The sequence below is a fragment of the Oryx dammah genome, unplaced genomic scaffold (assembly GCF_014754425.2).
Source record: "Oryx dammah isolate SB20612 unplaced genomic scaffold, SCBI_Odam_1.1 HiC_scaffold_25, whole genome shotgun sequence".
Taxonomy (NCBI): domain Eukaryota; kingdom Metazoa; phylum Chordata; class Mammalia; order Artiodactyla; family Bovidae; genus Oryx; species Oryx dammah.
The window spans coordinates 7,382,473-7,397,439 of NW_024070209.1; the positions used below are offsets into that span (position 1 = coordinate 7,382,473).

General features: G+C 48.7%; 1 protein-coding gene across 1 annotated transcript; it reads right to left on the reverse strand.

The window, feature by feature from the left end:
• Positions 1–241: 241 nt before the first annotated feature.
• MFSD9 (major facilitator superfamily domain containing 9) lies at positions 242–14,473 on the reverse strand. Its single transcript, XM_040223821.1, has 6 exons — positions 14,272–14,473; positions 11,411–11,498; positions 10,235–10,278; positions 6,707–6,836; positions 4,786–4,995; positions 242–3,200 (listed from the first exon to the last, which is right to left on the reverse strand). Exons 1-6 carry the CDS (start codon positions 14,410–14,412, stop codon positions 2,389–2,391), a joined length of 1,425 nt encoding a protein of 474 aa, XP_040079755.1. The 5' UTR covers positions 14,413–14,473; the 3' UTR covers positions 242–2,388.
• Positions 14,474–14,967: the final 494 nt, after the last annotated feature.

Below are 14,967 nucleotides of genomic sequence, written 5' to 3' on the forward strand. Positions count from 1 at the left end.
CCCAGGCTGTTTCAGAGAATGTACCAGCTCTGGTAACACAGTGCTGGACAGGGGGCCATTTCCTTTACAAACTTCTTGGGCACATTCAATGTCTCTGAAGTGAGATTTCATCATAACAGTTAATTTAAGTTGAGCCAGATGTAAACTTCTGACATATAAAAACTGCAATTTCATGTGGCTTGACCTAACGCATTGCAAAAGATGACAGAAGATACTCAAAATTAAAAAAACAAACGAAAAACAAACTTTGAGCAGATTTAATTTCCCTGAGGCCATATTATAAACAAACAGTGTCCATCAGACTGGTGGTGGTTTTCACACTTCACTGTGCAAACAAAGCAGCTGGGTGTCTTGTGCACGACTCCCGCAGGTGTGGGGTGGGCCAGTGTCTGCATGTCCAAGGAGCTCCAGGGACGGGACGTAGCTGGTCCCCGGGCCACACTTTGAGTAGCAACATGTTAGACTATCTAATATAAATATCTGAAAAATTCACGTGAACAAAACACTAAAATTTGTAGTAGTAGAGAATACCAAGTGTGTTTCTGCTCTCCATACTGAGATCAATTTTTACGGTTCTCAGTATTTCTATGTCTCTAGTTTGTTATAAAACCTCATTAAGTCTACAGGCTTTAACTTCAAAAATAAAGTGCTACAGTTTAAAAAAAATAAACACATGGCTAGATTTAAAAGCTTCTCAGAAACCTATTTCTGAGAGTGAAGAAAAGACAATCTTTGGAGAAATTCTTTTGAAATTCTCCTTCATGGCATAAACTTTTGATTATATATAGTTCTTTTGAGTCTAATCTCTGTGACAACTTGGTACACTCACTCAGAGCGAGGCCATTTTATATATTTTGGTTTCCTCAAAAGCACCTGTACAAAAGTTCACACTTAATTAGAAGCTAACATTTTTCTTGTAGCTAAACAGGAACAAGGACAATCTTCAAACCTGCAGTTAATTCTTCATCATAAATACTTGAGTTTACCCAACACACGTCTGCAGCTGCAGAACAATTTTTTTCTGCTCTGCAAGTATTAAAGTTACAACAAATTCATTTATTAAAGCATCATTTATAATTACACACATCAGGTGGAAGACTGGAATCCAACCCTAGCAGACTGATTAAAAGGACCGAAAGGAACGTGAGCTCTGGGGATCTGTGTGGACAGGGGGCCCCTAAACTGTCTGTACCAGTAACTGACGTCACCTTGGAGAGTCAGTGAGTGCTTGCAGCCTCCCGGGCATCTGTGCTCACCCTGCTTCCGAGGCCCCTGGAGGCACCCAGAATGTTTCCCTGTAGGTCAACACAGTGCTTCTGTTCTCAGGTGTGATGTCAACATGAAAGTGAGGAAATGATTTTCAACAAAGACGCTGTAGCACCTGTGACAGGGCCTGATATCTCTCTGTTATCCTGAAGAAGACGTTCATCTGAAAAGCATTTGATTTGGTTTCTCCACCAGGTTCTTTCCCCTCTTCCAGGAGCAGACAGGTCATCACGCCTGGTCTCTGGGAGATGTGGCTGCAGGCAGGCTTGGGCCTCTGCAGGGCGGGGGCCTCAGGGCCCCTGGGCACAGGGGAAGGGCCCCTAGGACTGAGTTCCCCTGGTATACAGTGTGACTGCCGAGAGCCGGGGGACGCGGAACCCACTGTGTGTGATCACATGAATTTAACAGACAATCCAAACGCGTTAGCTATTAATAACAACCGAGTCTCTGACTTTTACTTTAATCCAAACCAGCAGGTCTCGGAATGAGCCTTTCTCTACCTCCGGGCGAAACTGGAAACAGGACTCACTAAACATACCAGATTCCAGGGCCTCGCCTGGGTCCACGGGCTCAGATGGGCATCTCTGGTTTTAAGCCAGCTCCCCGGGTGGAATGCTGTGAGGCCCTGAAGAAGGGACAGAGTGGTTTCAGCACAGCAGCTTCTTCGATCTCTGGCATTTTGGTGGCAGGAAAGCCTCCTTGGAGCTCATGAACTTCACCTGATATTGCATCCAGCTGACCAGCATCTCATTCATGTTTCCTTATTTCTGTTCAGCAGGGACATTCCTGCAGTCTCTCCCCTCCTGGCACGTGTCCTGCTCTGTGAGCCCACCACCATTTCCCCTTGAAAACCCCAGGCTCACTGGCCAGATGAAGAGCAGATTCTTAGGGGAACGCTGACAACCTTCCCCTCCCGCCAAACTCAGCTCCCGTCTTCATGTGTCTATGTACTGCTTTGATTCCACCCGTCCCGCAAGCCTGATGGGACACCCACCACCAGAGCTTCTTTTTGGAGAGAAGTCATTTCTCTTTACCATCGATCCTTTCTATAGCACCCATCTTGGGGCCTCTGCCCACATCCACACACCTCTGGTTTTGTCTCTTCCTGCTGTCTAAATCCACCTACTCGCTTTTTAATTCCTCACCCCCTTGGCCACCAGAGTGAGGTCTGTTTCGTGACATGATGACAACAGCCACAAAGCCTAAGGCCGCCCCCAGGCTGGGAGGGCCGCAGGGGCTTACCTCCTGGGCCACCCCCGAGAGGATGGGGGCAAGGACCCGGCCCACGGCTGTCACCGACTGCCCCATGCCCAGGAGGCTGCCGCCAGCCCGCACCCCGCCCACGGTCAGCTGGAGGTCGGTGATGCAGGTCCTGCCGATGGCGGTGGAAAAGGACAGGAGCACAGAGCAGACGACTGCGATGTCCAGGCTGCGTGCCGAGGCGAAGAGCAGCAACAGCGTAGACGTGAGCACGCTGGAGTGCAGCAGGAGCCGGTAAGACTGGTGGCCGTACAGCCGCAGGAGGGGCCCCAGGGCGAAGCCAGCCAGGACGCCCAGGGCGCTGCTGCAGCTGGTGAGATAGCCAGCCGCCCTGGGCCCCATGCCGAAGCGCTCCTCCAGGGCCAGGACGAAGTTACTGTGGTAGAGCATGACGGCCACAGCCATCAGCAGGCGCACCACAAACACGACCCACAGGGCGGAGAGCACCAGGCTCCTCAGGCCCCACAGGGTGGCCAGCACCTCCGCCCAGCGCAGTCTGGCCGGCCCCTTGCTCACTGGGGTCCCCTGGGGGCTGGCTGGGGTCGCCTGGGCACTGGCCGCCCTCTGCACGGCAGAGTCTGCCTTTACCCAAAGCGCCTGGTCCCTACCCCGTGGCAAGTCATCCTCTGGACCTCTGAGTTTTACTTCACTCCATGGAAACAGCCAAACAAGACCTGTCAACACGGCACGAGATCTGTTAGAGCCGCAGAGAACCCATGCAGGGCCTCCTCAGGGGGAGCAATTACTTTGTTTTCCTGTATTAGTCCACTTACTAGGTGGATTTTTGAAACCTGTGTTTAACCATTCCCACAGCTACTTAGATTCCATTTTGATATCAGAATTCTGCTATTCACCTTAAGAAAAAAAATCAACTCTGAATATTCATTGGAAGGACTGATGCTAAAGCTGAAATTCCAATACTTTGGCCACCTGATGCGAAGAACTGACTCACTGGAAAAGACCCTGATGCTGAGAAAGATAGAAGGCAGGAGGAGAAGGGGACACAGGATGAGATGGTTGGAAGGCATCACCGACTCGATGGATATGAGTTTGAGTAAGCTCTGGGAGTTGGTGATGGACAGGGAAGCCTGGAGTGCTGCGTTCCATGGGGTCACCACGAGTTGGACACGACTGAGTGAATGACCCTTTCTTTCACATGCAAACCTGCCCTTCTTGGACATCTTTCTGAATTCATCCCCGTGGTTTTCAGCCCTTCATCACTTCAGCACCACGTGGACTGGTGCTGCTCAGGCCTGCCTGGGGCTGTTCTCACCCATAACACTGATGTCTGCGGTTCCTCGAAATACAGTGTAAGTGGGCTGGGAGCTGAGGGACAACTGATTCATGCAGAAAACCAACCACAGAGAACGTGGGCCTGTGAGGGCTTTTCATCTGTCCTCATCCTTGACAAAGGGCCTTGGACGTTTCACAGAATCTTGATACAAGTGCAAAAGGATTGTTGTTGATGAACCAAGAGGAAGAGTATAATTTAAATGATGATAAAACGATCACACTCACAGCAACTAATGTTGACTGAATGCCCCTATCCTTGTGGACTTTATTTTCTAATTGTGTATGTACTGGAGCAATGGAACATAACAAAATAAATTGCTGATTTCAGAAGTGCTACCAAAAAATTGAGTTATTTTAGACAAGGAACAGGGACGGCCAGTCTAAGGAAGCAAACATCTGAAAATTGAATGATCAGCCAAGAAACAGTCAGTATAGATATGTGAAAAGAATACTGTAGGTGGAGGAAAGACGTGATTAGAGTCCCCCTGTGAGAAGAAGCCGACATTTGTGGGGGAGGCAGTGGGTGGCTGGCCCACATCAAGTGGGCGTGAGACAGACAGACCCACAGGCACACACATGACGGGAGCCACTGAGCGGGCCCCCAGCAGGGCCGATGTGACCTGACTGTCCTCTGTGAGTAATGAGTCTGTCTATCCTAAGAAAGGGCTACCCTGATGGCTTACTAGGTAAAGATTCTGCCTGCAATGCAGGAGACACAGGAGATGCGTGTTCGATTCCTGGGTCAGGAAGATCCCCTGGAGAAGGAAACAGCAACCCACTCAATATTCTTGCCTGGGAAAATCCATGGACAGAGTAGCCTGGTCCATGGAGTTGCAAAGAGTTGGATACAACTGAGCACGAACACAATACATTCTAAGGAAAACACTGTAATGAGAGAAAGGGGGTAAGACTGGTGGGGATAATCACATCAAGCAAACCATCTCCTCATGATTCATGTCAACTTACCAGCATTGAGAACGAAGACAGAAGAGCAGACGAAGGCCGTGAGATAAAACCCACCGTCCAGCTCAGCCAGATACCCGCCGACCACTGGGCCCAAGATGAAGCCCATGCTGGACGCTGTGTTGAACTGTCCCAGCACCACCGGCCGTTCCTCCTCTGTGACCAGGTCAGCGAGCAGGGCCCTTGAGATGGAGAGTGTGTGCTTAAAGATACCTGCGAGGTGACAAGAAACGCGTCTGTGCATTTTCCAACCAAAAGCATCTCACTTGGGATCCTGAGCTTCATCCCCGTCCCAGATGGAGTTTTGATCTCAATTTTCTGTGACCCTCTAAGGCAGCAGTCTCCACCCTCCAGGATCTAATGCCTAATGGTCTGAGGTGGAGCTGATGTAATAACAATAAAGTGCATTAGAAATGTGATGTGTTTAAATCACCCCAAAATAATCTTGTCCCCCTAATGGAAAAGCTATCTTCCATGAAACCTGTCCCTGATGTCAGAAAGGTTGGGGACCTCTGTGCCAAGGCCTGCAGGTCCCATCCCACTGTGGCTGGACTCCTGGCCCGGCCCCAGACCCGAGTGGGCCACCTGCATCTAAACCAAGCCCCCGGAGCCCTCAGCTTGTCCACCCTCCATCAGGACATTCCAGGGTCTCCAGCCATGTCTGCGGTCCAAGTGCAGTTCACGGTGGTTTCTATGCAAAGACTAACCACTCTTTATTTGCTCCATAAATAAACAATTCCCACATGCCTTCTGCAAGCCCAGCACTCACTGTGACCCTGAGGATAATGCAAAGAACAGAGAGCAAGAAACCGAAATAAAACACACACTCATCCTTGTTCTCACAGAGTCTACATATCATTTTACACACACACAAGACACGGGAGGGTGATAAGTGCTATAAAGACAAACAGAGCAGGGGTATGAAAGACTGAGCATGACTAAAAGTATAAAAACGCCACGACATGGTCATCTAACCAATGCCAACTTTCTACCACAAGCAGCTTGGCAGTTTGTTGCCAAACTGAAAGCTGTGACCTGCCTTAATGAGAGATGATAATGTACATAACAACTTTACATCCCTCAAGCTTGTGCTGATATAAGGGACCTGTGCGTGTCACCATCTGCTGAACACCCACACACACTCACACGTGGATGGGTGCTAAAGCCACAGGCCGTCCACTGTCCTGACCAACATATGGCGGGCCTGACTGCTGCTGCTGTTCTCAATTTGAGGTCAGAAAGCCCAATTTCAAAACTACAAGCTCACCGAGGGAGAGAACAGCAACTGTGCTGCTGGCTGAAGACATGTAGGGAATTCCTACTGACTGGATGCAGAGAGAGGTGGACTGCAGCAGTCAGGTCCTATGACTGAGGCATGGGTGTTCATGCCGAGGGGCGAGGAGGGCTCCAGGTTCTGTGAGTGCAAGGTCTGTAATCCTGGAGCAATCAGAAGAGCCTGGCAGTGCCGAGTGTTCGATCGACAGCAGCTGTCGGTGTTACAGTCCTAACTGCTATCATCATGACAGGCTCTGCACATAAAGTCTAACCAGGGACGTCCCTGACGGTCCAGTGGTTAAGAATCCGCCTTGCAGTGCAGAAGAGATGGGTTCGATCACTGGTCTGGATAGACCGACATGCTGCAGGGCAGTGAAGCCCTACAGTCACAACTACTGAAGCCCATGCTGTGCCACAAGGGAAGGCACTGCCATCAGAAACCTGCACACCCCAGCCAGAGAAGAGCCCCCACTCTGCGATGAGAGAGAGCCCGTGCAGACAAAAAAGACGCTGTGTAGCTAAGAATGAATAAATATCAAAAGACAAAGTCTGATCAAAGAGGCACTGCTAGGCAGGGACAGGCTCTCTCGATGCAGACGCATAAACTGATTGTTCTGGATGGACACCCAGCCACGGGGCGAGAACTCACCCGCAGGGACTCTAGCCAGGGTGAACAGGAACACGTTGGTAGATGCTCCGAGCAGAAGGTAACCCAGGGCGCTGCCCAGGATGCACACCAGTAAGGAAGACCGTCTTCCGACGACGTCGCTCCAGCAGCCCTGAGGAAGCAAGGGGACAAGGGAAAGCCTCTGACTCCTCCTAAAACAACCTGGCCACCCCGGAAACGCCTGAACACGTGACCCCCGTGGAAATCACGGGGGAACGGGGTTTAAGATCCATAGATCAATTCTGTTACGCCCCTTGCCACGTAAGTTACGTTCTGCGGCCTTTCCCATGTGGAATGGGAAAATACAACACAGTTTTATTTTTTAAACAGCCTAAGATACCAAAGGAAGCATCTACGATGACCTAATAGCAAAGAATGGCTGTGGAGATGGTGAGGGATAATTTCTAAAGCCTCGTTTTGTCTTCATTCTCAATACTTTATGCAACTTAACTTCTTAGCAACTATATTCATGGTTTAGAAATTTAGAAAACACTGAAAAACAAAATGAATATAAAACCTCGTAATCCTGAATCTACATATTTTTTTAATAGTCCTTTGAGACCTGGTCATTTCTTCCCTTTATGCTTTTTAGAAAACATTTATACATATACTTTTGGCTGTGCCGGGTCTTCACTGCTGCATGGGCTTTCCTCTAGGTGCAGATAGCAGGGGCTACTCTCCAGTTGTGGTGTACGGGTTTCATACTGTGGTATCATCTCTTGTTGCAGAGCACGGGCTCGAGGGTTTGGGCTTCAGCAGCTGCAGTACAAGGCTCATGATCTGTAGCTCACAGCTTCCAGAGCACAGGCTCCACAGTTGGGGTGCATGGGCTTAGTTGCTCTGTGGCATGTGGAATCTTCCCAGACCAGGGCTTGAACCTGTGTCTCCTGCACTGGCTGGTGGATTCTTCACCACTGAGCCACCAGGGAAGCCCCCTATGTTTTTAACAAAATGACCATCCTATACATTCCATTTTGGAACACGCTTTTCCACTTAACAGTATCTCTTGAACATCATTTCATGTTGTGAAAAAGTTGCTTTTATCTTTCCTCACTTTTCAACGGATTTTTAGAAAGTCTCCCCTCTTTCAGTGTGGGAGAGGTTACTGGCCTCCTGTGTTCACAGGGCATGATGTAATCTGGCAGTTAACACCCTGGGCCAGGCTGTCCGGGTTCAGCTCCGAACTCCTGTCATCCCACATACAGCCCAAGTATTAGTCAATGTAATTACACATACAGGCGTATCTCTGAGGTCAGTTTCTCTACCATAAAGTCAGAGTAATCATATCTGCCTCAGCCACTCCTCTTTCCCATCAACACTTGCTACATGCTTTGAGTTAAAATGAATCATTAAAAACCCACAACTCCCAGCCTGGTGGTTGAGACTGGTTATTACGAAGATTAAATCTAATAATGTGCTGAGAGTAGAGCTTGACGTATCACAGATAATAAATGCTGGTCATTTTTATTAAAATACACATATAAAAAAATATTAAACCTCACGTGATTTAGCAAACCTTTTCAAAAATATTTTTTAAAATTAAAATGTTTTTATAAAACTTAATTAAAATATGTACTTAAAAAAGTAGTGGTTAAAGAGGACCCTTTAAGTAGGTCTTCCTTTAACTGAAGGATGTCTAAGGAAGGGTCTCATTAAATTACAGCTGAGAGCTATGAAATGTGCTTTGTAAGTACTACTATCATACAGCAAAGGATCAATTTGAAAAACAGGGTTGGGCCGTGCCTGGCAATAAAAACTCATAAAGTGCTGCTGCGTTCCAGGTTCTCTGATAAAGGCTGCTGATAAACATACGTAAACAAATCAAGCCCGGTCTATATTCTCAGGGAGGTCAGAGTCCAGTAGGAGAAAGGCACTTGAGTATTTAAAACACACTGCGATTTAACTGGTCTAGTATATACATGTGTGTGAATGCTCAGTTGTGTACGATTCTTTGCGACCCCATGGACTGTAGCCCGCCAGGCTCCTCTGTCCATGGGATTCTCCAGGCAAGAATGCTGGAGTGGGTTGCCATGTCCTCCTCCAAAGGATCTTCCCGACCCAGGAATCAAAACTGCGTCTCCTACACTGGCAGGCAGATTCTTTACCACTGGACTACCTGGGAAGCCAATATACACACACATATAAAGTATTTTGGTATGGAGTTCCCAAAGACAACAGAAAAGATATTTACTAAGATGTATCCCAGACGGTTCTTTCATGAGAAAGAATATGAAATATGACGTGCTGCCCTACAAGTAAATACACTGGTTTCCTATACAGTTTGATATTTGCTATCTATTTACTAGATCATTAAGGCAGTGGCAGATGGCATGGAGAGAAAAAAGCATTTAAGAGTTTAGATATTGAGATTAGGTAACCTTGTCAAATTACTTAAACTTTTTAAGTTTTAATTTCCTCCTCAATAAAAGGCAGACTACTAACTACTTTCCTGGGTCATTTTAATGATTAAATGAGAATATGACTATTACTGCTATGCCAATTTAAAGCATGAAACACTGTAACAAAGATAAATCAGGCAGTAGCTGTTTAGTTATCTGAGAATCTGTAATGGAATCTCACCAGATTGCCCTTTGATGTTAAAATATATTTCACACATGAGCCACTCTTGGGAAGCACAGTGCTGTACACCTGGTGCTCACTCGAGGTGAGACCAGTTATTTAGACCAAGGTCACAGCTGATCAGTCCCTGCCTTTTCTGTTTGAACAGCATGAACCTCCGGAGGCCGAGACCCCAGGATCAGTGTTACATAGAGGGCAGACAGAATCAGTGAAGGATTCTGAATTTCAAGCCATTGCACGGTCAGAAGCAGGAGTGGTGGGGACTGCCTTGGAGGCCCAGTGGGTTAAGACTCCGAGCTTCCAACATAGGGGGCACCAGTTTGATTCTAGTCGGGACACTAGGATCCCACAAGCCCAAACAGCATGGCCAATAATAAAAGAAGTGGGTGGGGTTGGCGAGATCAGCTCTGGGTCTTTCTACTTTCTGTGGTCAATGTCCAACCCATCACTGCCTGTGGCTCCTCTGTCTATACACTTAAGTTTTATAACTGATAAGCCATGCCATTCAAAAGGCACAACTTCACATAGAATCCTAGAATCTGAATGGATTTGATGACTGTCAGTTACTTGAAACAAACAAAACTGGTCATAACGTCTGTTTGCATCCTCTTCTCCTAGTGAAAAGGAATCCTGGGAAGAACATGTTATGATTTAAAAAGCAGGCGCTCACTCTGACTCAACCAGGTCCTTTTAGACCCAGCCATCCAACCCCTTCAGGCCTATGTCTTCTCAGAGGTTGACTAAGGGAGAGAGATGACCAACACATCTTTCTTGGTCTAAGGACACTTAGGTCCTTGCCATCCACACACTTCCTTTTGGGTAAACCTAAAGCCGTGATTTTTCTACAGCATGGTGGATGGCCCTCAGAGGCATGGGGACTTTTGGGCATAGAAGCTTTTGGGATGTGCTGCCAGACGGAAGAGAACTTACCACTAACGTGCTGGAAAAGAGTTGCAAAATGCCATAGGAGGAGCCTGCAAAAAACAAGTGACACCTGTTAAATAAGCTAGATTTGTCAAGAAGGTGGATGAAATTAATAGAAAACATTAGGAGAAAAAGACCATTTTAAAAAGGAAATGACCCTATACTTTTTTCAGATGAAGAGTCAGGTCATACAGTGTTTAGTACAGGTCTTCAGAGTAAAATTGAGGGAAAGCAGAAAAGAGACTGAAGGCCGAGATCACCCTTAGGGATCTTGAGACAGTGCTTCTTACCCTGCATGACGTATGTACGCAGGAGTAGAAATCTGAATCCCACAAAGTCTCGACCAAGTCTTAAAATGTTAACATTACCTCCTATGTCTCTAACATTTCAGTTTTATAAAATGCTTGCTTTGTAAAGAACTTACAAAGTTTTATGGAGCGCTTTCAGCTCCATCCTATCACAGAATACATTCCTTCTGCTCTTCAAAGACCCCTTCCCTCTGCTGGGTGGGCCAGTGTAACTCAACATAAACTTTTCCGGGGAAATGCAAGCCACAGTATGGCTCAGGAGTTTCCAAATATTATGTACAAAACTCCCCCAACACATCTGCTCTTCTCGTTTGTGAATGATCAAAGGCTGTGAGTTTTTATCAATTTCTCATTAATTAGCAGAATCCTACCCCCACTGTTCCCTGGGTAAATCGACAACTTCTGAATGGAGATACTACGCTGCACAGAGAGAGAAGCCCTCTAAGGTCTTCTGGTGGTGGTGAAGGAAGCCTGTAAGCAATCTGGTCTTCGTGGTGTGATTTCTGTAGATCATGTCTCTCTGGTCTCCCATTAGGTTACAGGTCCCTGCAGGCAGGCGTCAATACCTAACTCTTATTAACAGGCATGACCAGAGCCCCTGGAGAGACTTAGTAAGTTACCTGTGATGGCATTGGTGGGGCAGGGCATGGGGGTGAACTGTACCAGGAAACCTCTCTGAATATATGTAGTCCAGGAAAAAATGAATCACATTTGCTCCAGGGCCAGACTTTGAAATATTCTGAAAATTCATCTTATACACTTTTTATTTTACCTTTGGATATTACTTAGCTAAAAGACTGATTTGTTTCCAGGTACTCAGTTTAGGGAGCTTAAAATTCAGTGCTCTGAAAAGCTGCAGGATTAACCTACTCACCTACTATGCCAGCAACCGTTGGACTTGCTCCAAGAGACTTGACATGAACGCTCAGTAAAGGGACGACCATGCTCACACCAAACAAATCCTAAACAACAAATTGCTGCTTAATGCAAATTGGAAACAGAGGCCTGGGTATTTTTTAAGTGGAATCTTGACTCTAAACTGATTTTTTTTTTTAAGGACAATATCTAAATTTTTGAGCAAACAAGAACTCATAATTGCATTCTACAGTAAGATACACTCATCTGGTTAAAGGTATGGAGAAATCCATATACAGTGTGTGACAACCATTGCCATGACTCTCCAGTCTGGCGCCTGACTAAGGTTAGGATGCTGAGCTTTACTGAGCCAGGAGAGCAGCAGGAAGACATTCTCCTCCCCCAACCTCAATGCAAGGTGCTCAGCAGTCTGTAAAGTTTAATGCATGCTTCTTAGCACAGTTGTATCTGACTCTTTGCGGCCCCAAGGAGCATAACCCTACAACGTCCTTTGTCCATGGAATTTTTCAGGCAAAAACGCTGGAGTGGGCTGCCATTTCCTTCTCCAAGGGATCTTCCCCACCCAGGGATCAAACTCTAGCCTTTCAGGAATCCAAGGCGCATCTCTGGTGTCTCCTGCATAGGCAAGCAGATTGCTTACCACTAGCGCCACCTGGAAAGCTCTGAAAGTGAAAGTGAAGTCACTCAGTGTGTCTGACTCTTTGCGACCCCATGGACTGTAGCCTACCAGGCTCCTCTGTCCACAGGATTTTCCAGGCAATAGTACTGGAGTGGGTTGCCATTTCCTTCTCCAGGGGATCTGCCCAACCCAGGGATCGAACCCAGGTCTCCCGCATTGTAGACAGATGCTTTACCATCTGAGCCACCAGGGAAGTCCTCTGAAAATGTACCTAATTCTGCCCAAGTGTTAACTTCTCTTCTTTCCCCCACCCCACTCTGTACGTTCATCGTTAAATATCTCTTCAAGGTGCAAAGCCAAAGAAATGTAGTGAAGCGCTGGAACTTCCTGGCAGTGATCGGCATTTTAGTAAAATGTCACCGGTGTCTTCATTTCAGACCTTGTCCTACAACCGACACAGTCTGACGGCAGACACAAGTGAGAGGCAGGCCAAGGAGATCCTGATCCGCCGGCGGCACAGCCTCCGGGAGAGCATTCGGAAGGACAGCAGCTTGAACCGCGAGCACAGGGTAAGCGGCTTCACGCCTCTGGGACGCAGGAGGCTCCATCAGCAGAGCCCGCAGCCATCTCCGGGGAGCTGGTGACAGGACAGGGCTGTGTGGGGCTGGCCCACGGGAATCCTGGGAGGGAGCCCGTGGCAACTCCTTTCCACATGTTTCTGAAACACCTGTCCTGTTTCAGACGCTGTCTGGGCACTTGGAATATGTTGGTGAACAAAACTACAAAGCTCCCTTCCCAGGTGGAATTCACGTTCATAGTGGGAGAAGGAAATTGTTAGGTTAGAGGCGATATGTGCTGTAGACAAAACAAGCCAGAAGGGGCTGAGGAAGGAGGTCTGGGAAGACTGGGAAGGCTCAGGTAGTGTGCAGCGTTAAACTGAATGCAGGGGTCAGACTTCATTTGGGGAGTCACGGTTGTTCTTTCCAGGGAGAGGCTGCAGCCTGAAGGTGAGCCAGTCCGCCTGAGTGGAAACTTCCAGAAGGCCCTGTGTCTGTGTCGGGAGAGTTTCAGACACTGTGTGCTCAGCACTCCACTTGGTCCAGGGCCCTGTCCTAGATAAGGAAGTGACTTTCAAAGGCTATTCTGGGCCTTCCCTGGTGGCACAGTGGGTAGGAATCCACCTGCCAATGCAGGGGTCACAGGTTCGATTCCTGGTCTGGGAAGATTCCACGTGCCACGGAGCAGCTAAGCCCGTGAGCCTCAACCACTGAGCCTGCGTGCTCTACAGCCTGTGCTCAGGAGCAAGAGAAGCCCAGGCACCACAGCAGAGAGCAGTCCTTGCTCTCTGCAGCAAGAGAAACCCCACAAGCAGCAACGAAGACCCAGAACAGCCAAAAGTGAATACTTGTTTAAAAAGTATATTGTGATTGAATATAGCAGGCACTGCATCTCATTGTTAATAATGATCTGTACTGCACTGTTAGAGATCAAAATGGTTATGTCTGAACAGTGTTACATTTTATGTGTGAAATGTGGCAGCATCAGTTAAATGTTAAAGAAACTAGAGGGAAGGAAATCTAAAGAAGAGGGTGGTATGTATACATATGACTGTGTTGTACAGAAGAAACCCACAACAACATTGTAAAGCAGCTAAACTCCAATAGAAATTAATAGAAAACTAAAGGAAACAAGTTAAAGGCACTAGAGGTTGTGGCATTAGAAAGGCCAGCAAGTTAGCTACAGCGATATTTTTAATTCTGTAATTTTCAAGATTAAAGTGAATACAACTTAAATTCTGCCCAAGTGGTGTTACCAACAGCGACTTTCCTACATGGTCTGGTAGAAAGGGCCTGTGTGCTCCTACCACACCTGTGGCCACCGCACTGCTGGGCGACGCACCTGTCACAGCATCCACCACCCGGGCTCACCCTTGCGAGTGGCTCGATCACCGAGTCACACCTGAGCCTGGTGCTGGAGAGTCTTAAATCGCGGGGCTGGGGTGAGGGTGGGGGCGAACTGGACTCCGCGTGGGCGAGAGGGGCAAGCCTCATCTGTGGCCAGGTGCACTGTGAAGGGGGAGTGTGGGGCAAGAAAGGACCTGAGAGGTAGGGAGGCATCACAGGCTGATCGCAGGTTTCCAGCCCTCGAAGAGCCTGGCGACCACCCAGGATGTGCAAGGAAAAGCACCTTGGTCAGGTTCCAGGTCGCGGACGCAGCCCGCTGGCCCCGCAGTTACTCACCAGGAAGCCTACCAGGTAGAGGCAGAGCAGGAAGCGGCGGGCTCGAACAGCACCGGGGCCAGGAGCCCCCTCCTGGGTCCCTGTCCTGGGCTCCTGCCGCGGTCTCTGTGTTGCTGATTCCAAACCCCGGTCCGGGGCCATGCCGCTGGTCTGACCCCCGGCCCCATGCGCACGCGCGCGGGGGGCTGTGTGCCGGGGGCGCCGGCCCCGCCCCCGGCGGAAGCGAGCGGCTGCGCCGGCGCAGAGCCGCGCGCCGCTCACTTTGTTTCAGGGGCGGCGTTTCCGACGCAGGCGCAGCGAAGCAGGCTCCGCGTGGCCCCACGGTTTCGCGCCCCGCCCAGAGAGCGGGCGTGCGTGCAGGACGCGCCAGTTTTGTGATGGTGGTGATGATGCTCTGCGCACCCCGGGGATAAACAGCCCGCTTGCCCTCGCCGTTGGCTGGAGGGAATTGCGATGATGAACTTTTAGCTCAGAAGTGACGGGGTGTCCGAGGGGCTCGCCGGCTTTGGCGGGAAGAAACTCAGACTGGCGTGCCTAGTTGTGAGTGACTCACCTGGAGAAAGAACCCTGGGCCCCTCCCAGCTTCGTTTTTCCCACTTGAAACACAGGAGGACCCAGTGTGGACCAGCCTCCTGGAGGGGTGAGGAGTCTATATATTAATACATACACCGCTCCAGCGCTTTTTCTGGGACCTGC